Source organism: Arvicola amphibius, chromosome 7 (assembly GCF_903992535.2).
Source record: "Arvicola amphibius chromosome 7, mArvAmp1.2, whole genome shotgun sequence".
NCBI classification, from domain to species: Eukaryota; Metazoa; Chordata; class Mammalia; order Rodentia; family Cricetidae; genus Arvicola; species Arvicola amphibius.
In genome coordinates, this window is record NC_052053.1 from 108,930,687 (window position 1) to 108,946,185 (window position 15,499).

A 15,499-nucleotide genomic window follows, 5' to 3' on the forward strand; every position below is an offset into this window, starting at 1 on the left:
GAGGGGTTTTGTTTGGTTTTGTGTGGGCAATGAAACACTTAGGGTTTGTGTCTTGAAAGTTGTCAAATTTTACATCATATGCAAAAAAATAAGGTGACATTATTTCTGTGCGTCACCCTAATTTCTTCCTTGTAATGTCACTCAGTTGTGTGCCATTTTCTTTTCCATTTCTAGCAGCTATCAAAAAGTATCTAAATCTCTACTATCAGAAGTACATTTTATAAAAAATGTTATACCCAATACCCGTTCTTGGTACAAAAAGCCAATGCAATGATTTTTTTTCTTTTCTTTTTTCTTTTTTTAACTTTAACAATAGACGGGTACATGTTAAATACATTTATTGTAAACTTTAGACACAAAAATAGGTTCTCTAGGCCATCCACATGCACATAAAACCCAGAAAGCTGCAAACTACAACAATGTATGTAATTATACAAAGGATGCCACTCTCTGACAAATACAGGGTTGTCTTCCATGCAAGTAGATCAGAATTATTATCTCTGAAGCCTTATGATCCAGAAGTGTTGTTACTACCAAACCTCTGATTAACACTGTGGAGTAGGTGTTTTGGAAGGCAGTTCCATGAGTTGGCTAGCATTTCTTTAAAGCAAATGACTGCTTCTAAGCTTAGCCTAAAAGTGGACAAGGAAAGAGAAAAATAATTTTACATTAACTTGAATAAAGATTCATTATTACCTTTAAATAACCATATACCTGGTACCAAGTACCTGGTAAGAACTTACCGAACAAGAGATTTTGGTTGAACTGAGAATATAAGCACTTCATTACTGTGTGCCTAGAAGAAAAGAAGCCCAAGTTAAAAGGCAAGTGCTGAAAGCAGGCTGGCGTGGTGCCCTCTTGTAACCCCGGCTCTAGGATGCAAGGCAGGAAGACTGCAGCAAGTCTGAGGCCAGCGAGGGCAGGAGCTGGACCCTGAGCTGGGAATATATAGCTCAGTGGTGAAATGCTACCTAGCATTCACAGGCCTTGTGCTCAGTCCTAAGCAGTGCAGAAAAAGAGGGTCTGGAGAGACAGAGAGATGGCTCAGCTGTCTGCTCTTCCAAAGGACCTGTGTTTAGTTTCCAGTACATACTTGGGGCTGTTCACAACTAACTGCAACCCCAGCTCTAGGGGGAGTCTAATAGCCCTCTTTTGGTTTCCATGAGAACTACATGCACATGGAGCACAGATATCCATGCAGGCAAAACACCTTTTATCCCAGCACTGAGGAGGCAGAAGCAGGTGGATCTCGAGGTTAAGGCTAACCTGGTCTACAGAGAAGAGTTCCAGAACAGGGCTACACAGAGAAACCCTATCTTGAAAAATCAAAATTAAAATAAAAAAGCCCAGCAAGGTCACCTGATAAAGGCTCTTGTCACCATGAGTTAGATCTAAAAACCTAGATAGATTCCCAAGACTCACACGAATTAACTACAAGTGTTGTCCTCATCCCATGCGCACATGCACGTGTGCCTGCACACACAAATATGTTCAATAGCAGTAAAGGTATACTTACAGCTCTATGATGGACCAGCAAATTGTTTGCACAACCACCAAAAACAATGACTTCTCCTTCATCGCTTGCACAAGCTGTATGCCATAACCTGCATGTAAAACAAAACAGAGTTCAGTAACTCAAAAGTCCAAACTGATCATTTAAACTACGCTGTAGATCTAGTGATAGAAAGACAGAGATTTCAAGGTAGTTCATGCCAAATATAGTAAAAATCCATTCTCAAGGAAAAGCAGCTTTTTATAAGGTCTGCCTTGGTGTGGAACACAATGGAAGTGGAGGCAGGTGGATCCCCAAGTCTGAGGCCAGCCAGAGCTACATAACATAATAAGGGATTTTTAACCAAACAATCTAGGTCTTTGTTACCTAAAAGTCTTACGGGAGCTAAGCAGTGGCAGGGTGAGTTGGCCTTCACACACAGTATCTCAGACTAAAGCTCTCCAAACTGGATTAATTCCATGGTAAGGTCATTTCTACCAAATGTATTAGCAGAATGAGGCTTGGATGAAAAAATGGAGGCTGGCATATTTAAATACATTTTAAATACCAATGCTAAGTATGTAATTGCCTATAGCAGTTCCTTTGGAGACTAAAAAGAATATTTCATCAGTGTTTAAAAAGGAAAAAAAGAACAACTTTAAAATTTAGAGTGTCTCATGTAGCCCAGAGCCCCTGTCTCCTGACCCTCCTCCTTCTGGCTCCTATGGGCTGGGATTACGGGTGTGTGTCTCCTCACCTGGCATTTCCCTACCTTTGAAAACAGTCTTACTTAAATCTTTAATGAATAATGCTACTGCAAACCAATGAACAATTCTTGGTTTGATTTTTTTTTCCCATGTATATTCTTGAAAGCGTAAAAGCATCACCACTGTTCTGCATCTAGATTGGGGAAGTAGGATGTTAAACTTTAATATGAGTACCAGATTTTCCTAAGAATGTCGGATAAGGGGCTGGAGAGGTGGCTCAGAGGTTAAGAGCACTGACTGCTTGCTCTTCTGGAGGTCCTGAGTTCAATTCCCAGCAACCACATGATGGCTCACAACCATCTGTAATGAGATCTGGTGCCCTCTTCTGGCATACATGGAGGCTGAACACTGTGTACATAATAAACAAATCTTTAAAAAAAAAATGTCAGATAAAATTCAGCCAAAACATCCTCAGCTGTTACCAGTCCTGTATACTCATGGGACTGAATGGATAATGAATTATAAGAAATTATACTTTTCAGGTAGTTCATACCTTGGCTTTTCAGTATAAGGATGATTAAACTGAATCCATTCATTTTTACTGATGCAGTAAGTCCAGGCATCACCTAATTAAATAAAGAAAAAGCTATGAACCATGTTCATCCTATCAGTGTTAAACTTAGAGGGCACAGCTTTAGTAAGAAACATATTAAATCATATCCAGTTCCCTGTTCTCCTTAGTTACAGAAATAACTTGCACAACCTTTCAGCAGGGATTTTAGGTGTTCCAAGTAATTTTTTTTTAAACAAGGCAGAATGAATTTAGGTCATAATATGTACAATTAAAAGGTGTTACAGGGTCAACATGAAGTCAACCTGAAAGGATACAGTTAGGACAGAATTTCAGTGAGTAGTATACTACAAATGCATAATTATGATATATGATGATAATGTATCTATTTAAAGGACTCACTTAGTGGCTGCTTTTCAGTGGTAAATCCTCCAAAGAGAAAAAGATGATCTGAAGAGACTGGTGTCAGTGAGTGCCAGGATCTGCCAACGGGGCATATGCCTTGTGGAATTCTAAAAATAACAGCTGAGTTATAATATCTGTGGTTAGGTCTGGGAGGTCACTCAGTCATTGAAGTGTTTGAGAACCCCAGTTCTATCCACAGAATCCACACATTATTTAAAGTGTGTGTGTGGGGGGGGGGGACAGGCTTGATGCACGCTTGCAATTTTATTGCTGGGGAGGTGAACCCCTAGAGTATGCTGGCCTATCCTATTAGGCAAATCCCAAGCTAGGGAGAGACCGTATCTCAATAGGAAAAAGAGATTCACACTCAGAATCCCAGCACTTGGGAGGATGAGGTAGAAGACTTGCACAAGTTTGAGGAGAGCCTAGGCTAGGCTATGTACTAAGTTCCATGCTAACCTGTACTACAGTGTAATACCCCTTCACAACAAAAAACCACCCCAAAATAGAAAAGGTGGACAGCACTGAGTATGCCAAAAACTATACTTAATCTCCACATGCACACATCATCAACCTTATACACAAAAATCTGTTTAAAGCAGATAACACAGAGGAATGCTAAAAGGATTTCTTTTAAAATTTACATGGATTATTAGAGAAAGAAAAAAATTATTGAAAAAGGCTTCCTGAAGTCTCAGGAGATGGTTCAGCAGGGAAATTGCCATAAAAGCATGGGGACCATTTAGATCCCCAGCACCTATATAAGTAACAAGAGGACATGGCAGCCCACCTCTAAGTGCATGTAGTGGCACTGAGTGGCATTTAGAAGGCCTCAAGGAGATCCTCTAAGCAGGCAGTCTGGCCAGCTCTATTGGCGATCTCTGGATTTAGCTGCGAGACCCCTTCCTCAATGAATACAGTAGACAATGTTTGAAGACCCCTGATGTCAGCTTTGGACCTATACACACCTACACACCACAACATGCAGCCACACAAACATACATCATGTATGCAAATCTTAAGTCCAGATGCATGCTTAAAAAGAAACCTCTCAGTGTATTAACTACATGCTTCTTACTGAACTATGTTCTTTGAAGGCAGATCAACTTTAGACTTTCTCTTTTCAGCGAACATGCTGTACCAGGCACATAGTTAAGAAGACTGGAAATAAAATTGAAATTCTTTCCTGAAGGACCCCAGTAAGAAACTGAAAGCACGTTCACTACATACTAGTAGGGAGTGGGCATAGGGTCTGAAATGTACCTTGGAAAGCTTTTCTAAATATCTAAAGTAATACCTACAATTCGTTCCATTCCCATGTATCCAGATTAAGGCAGTGAAGATCATTCATTCTAGCATCCTAAAAAAGAGTAAGTAAGTAGTTACCATTTGAAGCATCTAAAAGCAAACCATTAAAAACTGTTTCTATACTCACTCGGTATCTGCCACCAAACACAAAGCCCTTGTTTCCAACAGTTGCGCAAGCATGGGCAGCACGAGGTGAAGGAGCTTTACCCTGTTACAAAGGTATAAAAACAGATTCATAAATATAAACAGAGGGGAAATACCATTTTTTTTCTGAATATCAATATTCATGTACAAGAATATTCCAGATACTCAGAAATGCCAAAGTACAAATGTGTTGTTGACAGCAACAGTATTAAAAGCAATATTAAATATTAAAAACAGTATTAAATACCTATTAAAAACAGTATTAAATACCACAGCTGAACATTTAATATTTCTGAGACTGTTACTGAATGAGTTATGTCAGTATGGCTGCTGGAAAAAAAAAAAAAGACTAGCACTAGGAAAGGAATCTAATCTTTAACTTCCAATGTAAAGCTCAATTTAGTTACTAGCAAATGAAGGTACAACACAGCCTCTATGTATTTGTTAAACTTCTGAGGTTATACTACTTGAAGAGCAAGAAAGCTACAGATTGCACCCTCCAGAAAACAGGAATGAACTGTCAGTTTCAGACCCTCCCAACTCTGGTACCCTGTTCTCTAAGTACACTTCCTTCTTCAGTAACTCACGGTGGTGATGGGCTGGCTCCAGACAAACGTTTCAGTATCTAAAATATGTACATGATCGTTCCATCCTCTTGGATGACTTGAATTCTATGGAAAAGCATCTGCATTATTTTACAAATACTGTTTATAAAATTATACAACACTTGCTTGCCCAATTTATTAACAAGTAAAAAAAAAACAAAACTACTGGTCAGGGACTTCTGGGCTGGTGGTAAAGGCACTTGCCGTCAAGCCTACGTTGAATGCCCAGAACCCACATGGTAGAGGGAGAGAACCAATTCCCCCAAATTGTCCTTACTTGGAAACACATTTCACAAAGTCATGTACTAACACACACACAAATTTTCAAAATGTAATAAAAAGTTCACAAAGTAAGTAAAAAAAGTAAAAAAAAAAATTAGATATTTTTCAACATACTAAGTAGACCATAGGCAATATGAAACTTCACTTACCCAAAAAGATGTTTCATCAAATTCAAAAGTTCCCAGTACTTTATCTTCAGGTAAATATCCATATCCTCCAAAAAATATTAGCCTGTTTGATATAAAACCAAACTATATAAGATTTAAGTATCTGTAAGCTAGGTCATAGTGTTTTTTTAAATGTTGATATATGGAATGAGTTTGGGTATAACGTAAGTATCTGTAAGCTAGGTCATAGTGTTTTTTTAAATGTTGATATATGGAATGAGTTTGGGTATAACGGAATATATGAAAATACTCAAATAATAATACTTAACATGACAACTAGCTTTTAGGTGCTAGGTTAAATGAACTCACGTATTTGCTATGTGATGTGCTTCATGCTTATTTATAATGCTGACTAGGGTACTTACAGGGTAACTACATTCTGTACAAAAGGCCAAACCTACAGTGCGTCTAACGTACTTGTTTTTATATACCCAGACACCAAGTTTGTCCTTTGACGATGGAGGAATTCCTTGGCAATCAATTCTTTCCCACTGTAACACTCTGTCTGCAGACCTTGAATCCAGCATGTAGAACTGTCAGAAGCAATGATTTCAGTTAGTTTTGCGTACATAGAAAACTCATATTGGCATTTGTTTTGAACTGTATTTTATGATAAAAGTGTCATGTAATTCAGTGCTAAATCTGACTGCAGACTGGCTGCCACTGGTCTGGATCAAGATTCTGAATTTACAACAGAATATAAAGGGTTTTTGTTTTTTTTTTTCAATTTTATTTACTTATATTTTATGTATGACCACTCTGTATGTATACCTGCATGCCAGAAGGGGGCATCAGATCCTATAACAGATGTTGTGAGCTATGATATGGTTGCTGGGAAGTGAACTCGGAACCTCTGGAAGAGCAGCCAGTGCTCTTAACCGCTGAGCCCCCCAGAAGGTAAACTTCTTAAATCACTAACACTTTAAAAATGTTCAGCTACTTTTGTTTTCATTAACTATACTTCTATGACGAAGGCATTGGCTATTTGGTCATTTGTATCTTGGCACAAGCTCCACGTTACCCTAATTTTGGATAAGCAGCTTGAATTTTTCTGATTTTATGTGTTTATAGCAGGACCATGCTACAAACACACACACACACACACCTAGGCTCTTCAAATTCAACTGAACACATCTTCCTAATTACTTCTAGGGGCTAAAAGATCAGTCCATACTTAGGGCCTCCACAGGCACCAGGCACACACATGTGCAAAGATATACACAATAGGCAAGACACTCATACACATGAAAATAAATCCTGAAAAAAAAAAGGAAGGTTAAATACTGGTCTAAGGACTCGAGTTCAGGTAACAGAACACACACCCCTCACCACCTTTCTGAGACACCTAAGTTTCCTTCTGGTCAAAGGTGACCTCTGAACTCCAGCCGTGTTAGTAACTATTAGTCATCCTGTTACCCACTCCCCAGAAACCAGCTTCACTCCCTCCTAAGCCTTTTCAGGTGATATCCGCTTATTTTCCTGCCATATCTGCATTTGTTTATGTAAGGAAAGAAGGGATGGACTGGAACTTAAGTGACACCACAGTGTTCCTCCCAGATCTCAAAATCACAAAGCCACCTGACATTCCTTGAATAAAATAGACCTGCAAGTCTCTGCGTTGTGACTTCTCACTGTTCAACTGAAGCACTGCCTGCTGAGTAAGCACTTGTTCCATTCCACCCTACAGACCCAACAGAGCTGTTACTGTGCACCAGGCTCTGCATGGCACCACCGAATGGCTACACGGCAGTCACTCCTTTGGTGTCTCTTCCAGAATGTGAGCCGTCCAACGTTGTACTCTGAGTATAAATGAGTAATAGGAGTCTGCCTATAAACCATGTGCCTTTCTGGAACTTCATCTGTCTTTAACTGGCCTAAAAACGACTGAATTCTTTTCGCCTACTTGGAAAAAAAAAATCAAAGCAGCATGTGTCCTAGGACATCATTAGGTTATTGGTTTTTCAAGACAAGTCCTAGCTGTCCTGGAACTCGATCTGTAGACCAGGCTGGCCTCAAGTTCACAGAGATCCACCTGCTTCTGCCTTCCGAGTAACTGGAATTATAGGTGTGCGCCTCCATTACCCAGCTACTTCCTTTTTTGAGTATTAATTTATCCCTATGACTTTGAGTTCACTTTTTGCCAGTTTTGTCTATAACTGACTTTGAAAATGCTTTCTAGCTAACATTCCTCTACCCCTCAGCGTTGTCAAGAGAATGCGTAACTAAGAGCACCAAGCAGAAGTCACTAGGAAGTGACTACACACAGGCTTGCTGCTAACACTGACTTTACACAGGCCTCATACAGACTGTAGAGAAACTCCTACCATACACAAGCATACCACAATCAAACATATACTTAACTAGAGTGCACAAGAATAAGCTGAACTTTAGAAATCTGAGATTCAAAATGAGAAAGGAGAAAACTGTTCGAAGACACGAACCTTATTTGTATTGCCTCTGGAATGGTGTCCTCCAAACAAGTACAGCACCCTGTCCACACACACAGCACAGCTCCCAGACATGGAAGGAGGAACGTCACCTTCAGTGTTGATTTTTTTCCTAAAAGGAAGAGGGTTAGATAAGTTTCCCACTTATTAACTTATATCCCACAATAAGAGAAAAGGTGGCTGACAATATCTAGGGTCTTCTAGCTTCAAGAAAACCTCAGGAATCAGCTTTCCAGTTTTAAACCTGTCCTGACAGGGAAAACAGTCTCACATGAGAATGAAAGGCTGTGAAAGCTGCTGATGCTCCACGAACCATCTCTCAAACTGTTGGTTTTTTTATTTAAATGGTCTTAACCGGGAGGTTTTTGTTTTGCACTGATGTGTGTGTGTTGGCAACACACACGCAGGTCTGCACATGGCAGGTGCAGAAGCTTGTCTCCCGCCATGTAGACGCTGGGTCATCTGGCTTGTGGCAATCACCTTTACCTGCTGAGCCGTCACCATGGCGCTAGTTTGTGTTTAAGTAGGCCAAGGATCCAGTGCTGACAGATTAACAGATTTCTTTCTTATTAAGTCACCTTTTAGTGATTTAAATAAGTCCCTATGTAATACTACCAGTTGTGTAACCCTAGCTAGCCAGACAGAAATCTGTCTCCTCCTTCCTCCCTTAAGTGCTAGAATTAAATGAATGTGCCACCATGCCCAGCTGTACAGTCACTAAATTAATCGTTTACCTCAGGTCTCCTGATTACATCAGTCATTATCACTTTATCTTTGCTTAGCTTGAAGTAAGCTTATTGAAATTCTTAATCTTAAGAAATATGAATTCCAGAAATGGAGAGATGGCTCAGTGATTAAGAGCACTGGCTGCCCTTCCAAAGAACCTGGGTTCAACTCCCAACACCCACATGGTAGCTCCTAACTGCCTATAACTCCAGTTTCGGGTGATCTGACACCTTCACACAGAAATATACATGCACATGAAATAAAAATTAATTAAAAATTTTTGAATTCCTTTTGGGAATTTTCTAGTCCTGTTAAAAAAAAAGATAAATAGCCCATATAAACTCACTATTGCAAAAATAACTGTGACCTGTCTTAAACCAAATAGGACTACCATTCATTCTTACTTCAAGACTGACAATAAGATAGTAAAAAACAAAAGTCTTTTAAAGCATAAAGTTTCCATGAAACAAACTACGGGGAAACACCTTTATAAAGCCCCAAAAGGCTAACCCAGTATTCTGAGAAACCCATCTAGTCTACTAACACATCCTTGACTCATATTGCTATCAACAGGCAGAAGACCCTCAGACAGCTCTGGTTAATTTTTGTTTTGTTTTTTTGAGACAGCATCTCCTTATGTAGCCCTGACTGTTCTGGAGGTGTACGCCATAACACCAAGCTAACTTTTAATTTTTACTTTTTTTTTCTTGTTTGTTTTTTTCGAAACAGGGTTTCTCTGTAACTTTTGGAGCCTGTCCTGGAACTAGCTCTTGGAGACCAGGTTGGCCTCGAACTCACAGAGATCCACCTACCTCTGCCTCCTGAGTGCTGGGATTAAAGGTGTGCACCACCACTGCCAGGCTTAATTTTTATTTTTAAACAGATCTTTCTTCCTTTTTTTTTCCCCAGTTGATTTCATGCTGGATAGGCAAGCACTTTGCTACCCAACTATTAATGCAACCCAGAAAATAGTACTCCTAAGAGATTTTCTCAAAATTTTTGAGCTGATAAAATTATAAACCATACAAAACCTAACAATTATAGCAAACTAAAAACCTTTTTTTTTTTTTCAAAATACCAAGTCAAACTTGTAGCATCTTCCATTCCAGGTTCTATATCACCTTCCTCTTGGTACTTTTGACCAAGGCTTCATTAGAAGCTTCTAAGCGTTGACAGTATCTGATATGTACTAAGATCAGTAGCTAATCTACATTAGACTAGAGAGAACTTAGCATCCTTAATTATAATATTCTCATTGATTAGAACGGGTTTTCAGGGGCCGTTAATCCCAGGAGTACGGGTGCGGACGCAGAAGCAAGGGGAATCTCTGTTGAGCCCGAGGTCAGTCTGGACTACACAGTAAGTCCTAGGACAGTTGGAGCTATGTAGAAAGACCCCATCTCAGAAAAGAAACCTTCCCCTGGCCCAGCAGAATAGGTTTTCAACTTCCTCTGCAACCTTGTTTAAAGTTTCTAAGTGCCCCCCCCCCCCGACCCTAATACTCAGTTACCATCTTCCAGTCTCCATATTGTAGATCCAAAGTTCTTCTCTGGGCAGATAAAAGTCATATAATCCTCTCACTTGATTGCTCTGTGAAGAATAAGAAAGAATGCAGAGATAAATAACTTGCCATTTTATTTTTAACTTAAAACTAGGGTGTACGTGATGTGGGTCAGCACACGTGCCGCAGTGCTGATATGGAGCTCGGAGGACAACCGAGTCAGTTCTCTCTTCCACCTTTACGTGGGGTCCGGGGATTGAACTCAGATCACCAGGCTTGCGCAGTGAGTTTCTTACCCACTGAGCCATCTCCCTGCCCCAGTAACTCATATTTTAAAGAGGTGTTTTATGGTTTGGTTTTTAAAATGTATCTTATCTAAGATACTATTTATGATATTGATGATATAAAATTAAGTTTTGTATTCTTATTAATATAAAATGCAGTCTTCCAGAACCCAGCTACATACAGTCATCTTAGTACAGACAGACCTTCAGTCAAACTTTTGAAACAACACTTGCAAATAGTACAAAAACTCCCAGGGAGTCCCTAGGCAGTGGTTCTAACTGGTTCTAATGCTGCGACCCTTCAATACAGTTCTTCATGTTGTGGTGACCCCAACCATAAAATTACTTTTGTTGCCTCTTCATAACTGTAATTGTGCTGAAAGACTCTAAATGCATCTGTAAGCCCCCTCAACCCTAAGACATTTTTCCAAAACCTTACACTCACTCTCTCTTGGAAACGGGACAGTGCCCCCCCCCCACACACACACACATGCTGGACTGCTTATCCTCCTGTGTCCTTGTGAATAATCTTCAAACATAACTCCATTCTGGGAATTGAGGCAAAGACAACCCACAGATGTTGACTCAGTTCCTGATGTATTGATTTAGTCACTGGACCAAGGTCAGGATGGACCACAGATGCTCTCCCTTATCTACCCGATCATACAGCTATTCTTCTGCCCTGGAATAGACCAATCACTGCTAGTAACCCTTAGAATAATCCATTCCAATAAGTTGGAAAACAGCCTACAGGTCCCCCCCTTATGTCTGTGGCTTTTTGCTTTAAAAGATGAACTGTAACAGCTATCGGAGGTCCTTCATATCCCGAACCTGAAGGGCCCTGTCATGACAGAATAAAAATCCTCTTGCTTTCTGCATCAATTGTAGTTATGAGAGTGGTATCTGGAGCAACTCCTCCCTGATGTTTGGACTTCTAGTCCAACAGTGTTGGGAGCAGTGAGACCCCAGATCCTGAATTTCTTGTAATCCCCTGATCTGAGTGCCTACAGCTGCTCTGAGCACGAGACCTTCAGGAGTTCCTGATGGCAGGAGAGTGGTTTCTGGTGGGTTTGGCTGGGGCGTGGCTATCTCTATATAATCTGCCCCTGAACACAATAAAGGGGGCATTCTTGGGGAATTCAAGGATGACCCGTGTCGCTGTCTGTCTGTGTGTTTGTGTATTTTAACCTCCAGCCCCCTTGCCCGAAGCTCGGTAACTGGGTAATAGCACACCAAACGCGGGGGGGGGGGGGGGGGCTGCACGGCAGTTGGAGGTTCCCACAGAGATATGGGGGGAGGGTGCGCGGCAATGGAGGTTCCCACAGAGATATCGGCACAACAGTGCTACTGTTCTGAACTGTAATGTAAATCTCTTAGGTGAGCCAAGAGTCGTTTGATCCCCAAAGCAATAGAGACCCACAATTTGAGAACTGCTGCCCTAAGGTCATGCTGTATCCGAACAGATCAGACCATGCACCTGATCTCATTTGCCAGCCTGTAGGTGACTTACATGCCCTGCCCATGCTAATATGGTGTTCTAGTCAAGCTTTCCTTTCACCCACTCATTCTGAGGGCACAACTGCATGCAAATATTGAGTCTTCAGTGGCAACTATAATTCCCTTGTTTGTTCAATGAAGGATATTAACTAACAAAGATCAAGTTTATGATATGTCCTCAAATTGCTTTATTTAACCTAACAAAAACATTATTACAAAGTTTTAAAGTATAAATAATTTGCCTAGGGTTATTTAGCAAGCAGTGGTGAGACCAGAACCCTTCCTTTTCCATGAGGACTGCCTTATTGCATTCCTGGATCCCCCCTGGCCACTTTCTGATCCTGACCAAACACAAGAGAAACTGCGCTTCCCTGAAAATGCATCAGTGACCAGTGCACTTGAGTATTATCTTGTGATGGAGCAGCCAGCCGTGAACTCTTCTTCTCTTACTGGAGTGGGAAGAGAAGGTCAGAACTAGAACGCAGACAGTGGGTTGGCCGGCCTGGCGTGGGCACTAGGAAGAGGCCAGGTCATCTCTCTCCATCTCATCAGCAGCTCCAAGGCCTCCTGTGCCTCTTCTCGGGGTTCCAACCAAAGACATATAGAAGCTGCCACAGTGATGACGGCACACACCTTAAACCCCAGGACTGAAGGCAGAGGCAGATGGATTTCTGGGTGTTTGAGGCCAGCCTGGTCTACATAGCAATTTACAGGCCAGTCAGAGATACTGAGACCCTGTCTTTGTTTGAAGTGGAGGATTGCAGGTGCTGTATCTGTATCACCAACTTCATGGACAATGACTGCTCCCTCTCCTAACGTCAAGGCATCGAGGACCTTAGAAACCCACCATCAGAAAGTTTCCACTCTGGCAATTTCCCAACACACTATAGAAGAGTCTCATTCCCATGTTGACATGGGTGGTAGAAACAGAAGGATCAAGAGTTCAAGGCCGAACTCAATAATGAATAATGGCTCAAATAATGAATAACATAATTTAGACTGGAGTGTGATTGATCAATAGGTCTATCTTCCTCAAAGAGAATTTACATTTTTAAAAAGAGTTTTGCCTGCATGACACTCCCTGGTGCAGTTCCCAAAAAGGCCATAGGAGGGTGTCAGATCCCCAGGATTGGAGCTACAGACAGTTGTGAGATGCTATATGGGTGGTAAGACTCCAACTCAGAAATATGGCCAGTGCTCTTGACCACTGAGCCACCTTTCCACCCCCAGAATTACATTTTAATAATGGTCACAACACATCTGCTTCCTCCTCTGAAGTTCTGATCACCAAGCTCTAAAAACTTAGCCCCCGGAAGCGGGGAACAACATGATACATTCATTCGGACTAGCAAAATAACTAATGGTTGAACCAAATCAGGAAAGTTCTCTCAAAAAAATGGCCAACTATGATCAGGTTGCCAGTACCATAAGCTAAACTGTTACCAGAACTAGAGTCCCTAAGCAAACACTCCCAGTATGGGAGCTGAGAAGTGGATTTCAAGCCAGTAACACGGGGGAGATCCTTTTATATTAAACAGTATGCATAGTTTTGTGGTTCAAATGGATCAAACAAGTGTGCACCAAATGAAATCCACGGATTGAAGTGTATCGTGGAATTCTAAAACCAGTACTATAGAACCAGTTAGCACCGTTTGAAATGGGGGACAACAGCAGTATGCCCAGCTCGGGGTAGAACACGCGTGCAAACGACTCCAAACAGACACTTGGTCACAAAGGCCAAAGAACTGACTGCACCTGCACTCCAATTACATATGCTGCCGGGGATCCACTGATGACTGGTGGGATCGTTTTCCTTTAATTTTCGTAAGTAGGGCCTTCTGAGGAGCAAACCCTCCTCAGCTGAATCCAGTTAGGGAAAATGGCCCTGCGTTCACGCACTAGGTAGGTGAGCATCAGCACAAATTGACGGCACGGCTACACCCTCGGAAGGTTGAGGGCGCGATTCCTATGGCCCTGGTCCATACAGCGGGCAAATACTATCTGTCGCCTAACTGGCCCAACTCGGGATGGAGAGGGCTTCGTGGGTGACCTGGGCAAAAGGTGTGGATGACTGTCGCACAACCTCGCCTCCACCCTTCTCCATAACCTAGGCCACAGTCACCCGCTATTCAACCCACACAACAGAGCCTGGTTCCGACCGCTCCAAAGACAACCACGCGTCGGGCGGGGGGGGGGGGTGGGGTGGGGGCAGGGTGACTCATAAGTCCAAGAGAGCGGTGACAGCAGCCCCGGAGCCTGGAGTCCACCGAGGCGGGAAGGAAGATGCTCTCCTGCACGGACAGGAGCCACGGGGGTCGCCCACCGCCCACGGAGCCCGCCCCGCCCCCGCTGACCTTGTAGCCGCCCCAGACGAACATGTGGCGCCCATCGCTGACGGCGACGTGGCCGCTGCGCTCGGCCGGACAGGCCAGCTCCATGGCCTCGTAGCCCTCGAAGGCCGGACCCGGCAGGTCGTCCGCTCGAGCATCCTCGTTGCCATCAGCCATCTTGAGGCTGCAGGGCTGTGCACCAGGACCGCTCCGGCCCCGCAGGCGGGAGACAAAGGAAAGCGGAGCGGTGGACAGCGGCGCGCGGCCAGCCCCGGCGACCCGCCTCTCCCGCGCTGCGCCTCCGCCTCCCGGCCGAGCGCTGAGGCGCGCGCGGGCAGCGGCTGCGGGGCTCGCGGGGACCGAGGGGACCACGGGGCCACCAGACCCTGGCTCTGAGCGGGAGAGCGGCCGACGCGGCTCGCACTCGCAGCCCGCCCCGCCTCCAGGCGCTAGGGCCTTGTTTACGCCTCCGCCGGAAGTCGCCACAGCCGACCCTGCCCGCGCGCTCCGGAAGCGCGATCGTGCCCCCTCCCACCTCGCCCGTTGGTCCTTCAATGGAGGGTCCCTCCCACCTCCCAACGCCTAGATGGTTCCTAGCCACAGACAGACCACCCTTGGGGAAGAGGGCGAATTCCAGACTCACGATTGGGGCTTCTAATGAGACCAAATGAAAATTACGAATTATTTAAACCCAATTCCTCTCCTATAAAATAGGTTGGATTGGAAAACACTTCAGGTCCCTCATCTAAATGGTGTGTCTCAGTGCTGCTCAGCCTTTTCTTTCCTCTCTTCATTTTGGGACTGCCACGAAGAGCAATATACGCCCCAAAAAAATCAACAAAAAAGCTTTTTTCATTGACGTTCCTCCAGGCGCCGCGGATGTGCTTGCTGAAACTCAGTTAAGGGCCTGGAGTGGTTCCTGAAGGACTGTTATTCCCGCTCTTAGGAAACAGGAAGAGACAGAGTTCAAGACCTTTCTCAGAAAGTTTGAGAGACAGCTTGAGCTACAGGAGACCCTATCTAAAACAAAACA

General features: G+C 43.1%; 1 protein-coding gene across 1 annotated transcript; it reads right to left on the reverse strand.

Annotated features, from left to right (window-relative positions):
* Nucleotides 1–321: 321 nt before the first annotated feature.
* Nucleotides 322–14,904, reverse strand: Klhdc2 (kelch domain containing 2). Its single transcript, XM_038336952.2, has 13 exons — nt 14,491–14,904; nt 10,365–10,444; nt 8,123–8,240; nt 6,099–6,214; nt 5,664–5,745; nt 5,215–5,298; nt 4,611–4,691; nt 4,477–4,535; nt 3,173–3,282; nt 2,753–2,825; nt 1,517–1,604; nt 744–796; nt 322–632 (listed from the first exon to the last, which is right to left on the reverse strand). The coding sequence occupies exons 1-13, from the start codon at nt 14,641–14,643 to the stop codon at nt 509–511; spliced, it is 1,221 nt and encodes a 406-aa protein (XP_038192880.1). The 5' UTR covers nt 14,644–14,904; the 3' UTR covers nt 322–508.
* Nucleotides 14,905–15,499: the final 595 nt, after the last annotated feature.

What these genes read in the sequence shown, in the direction of transcription:
- Klhdc2 (XM_038336952.2), bottom strand. Translation starts at nt 14,643, where the DNA reads ATGGCTGATGGCAACGAGGATGCTCGAGCGGACGACCTGCCGGGTCCG. An exon ending in ACATGGGAATGGAACGAATT is followed by an intron (nt 3,283 to 4,476) that starts GTAGGTATTACT and finishes TGTTATTTTTAG; the next exon opens with AATTCCACAAGGCATATGCC. An exon ending in CACTGAAAAGCAGCCACTAA is followed by an intron (nt 2,826 to 3,172) that starts GTGAGTCCTTTA and finishes TTATTTAATTAG; the next exon opens with GTGATGCCTGGACTTACTGC.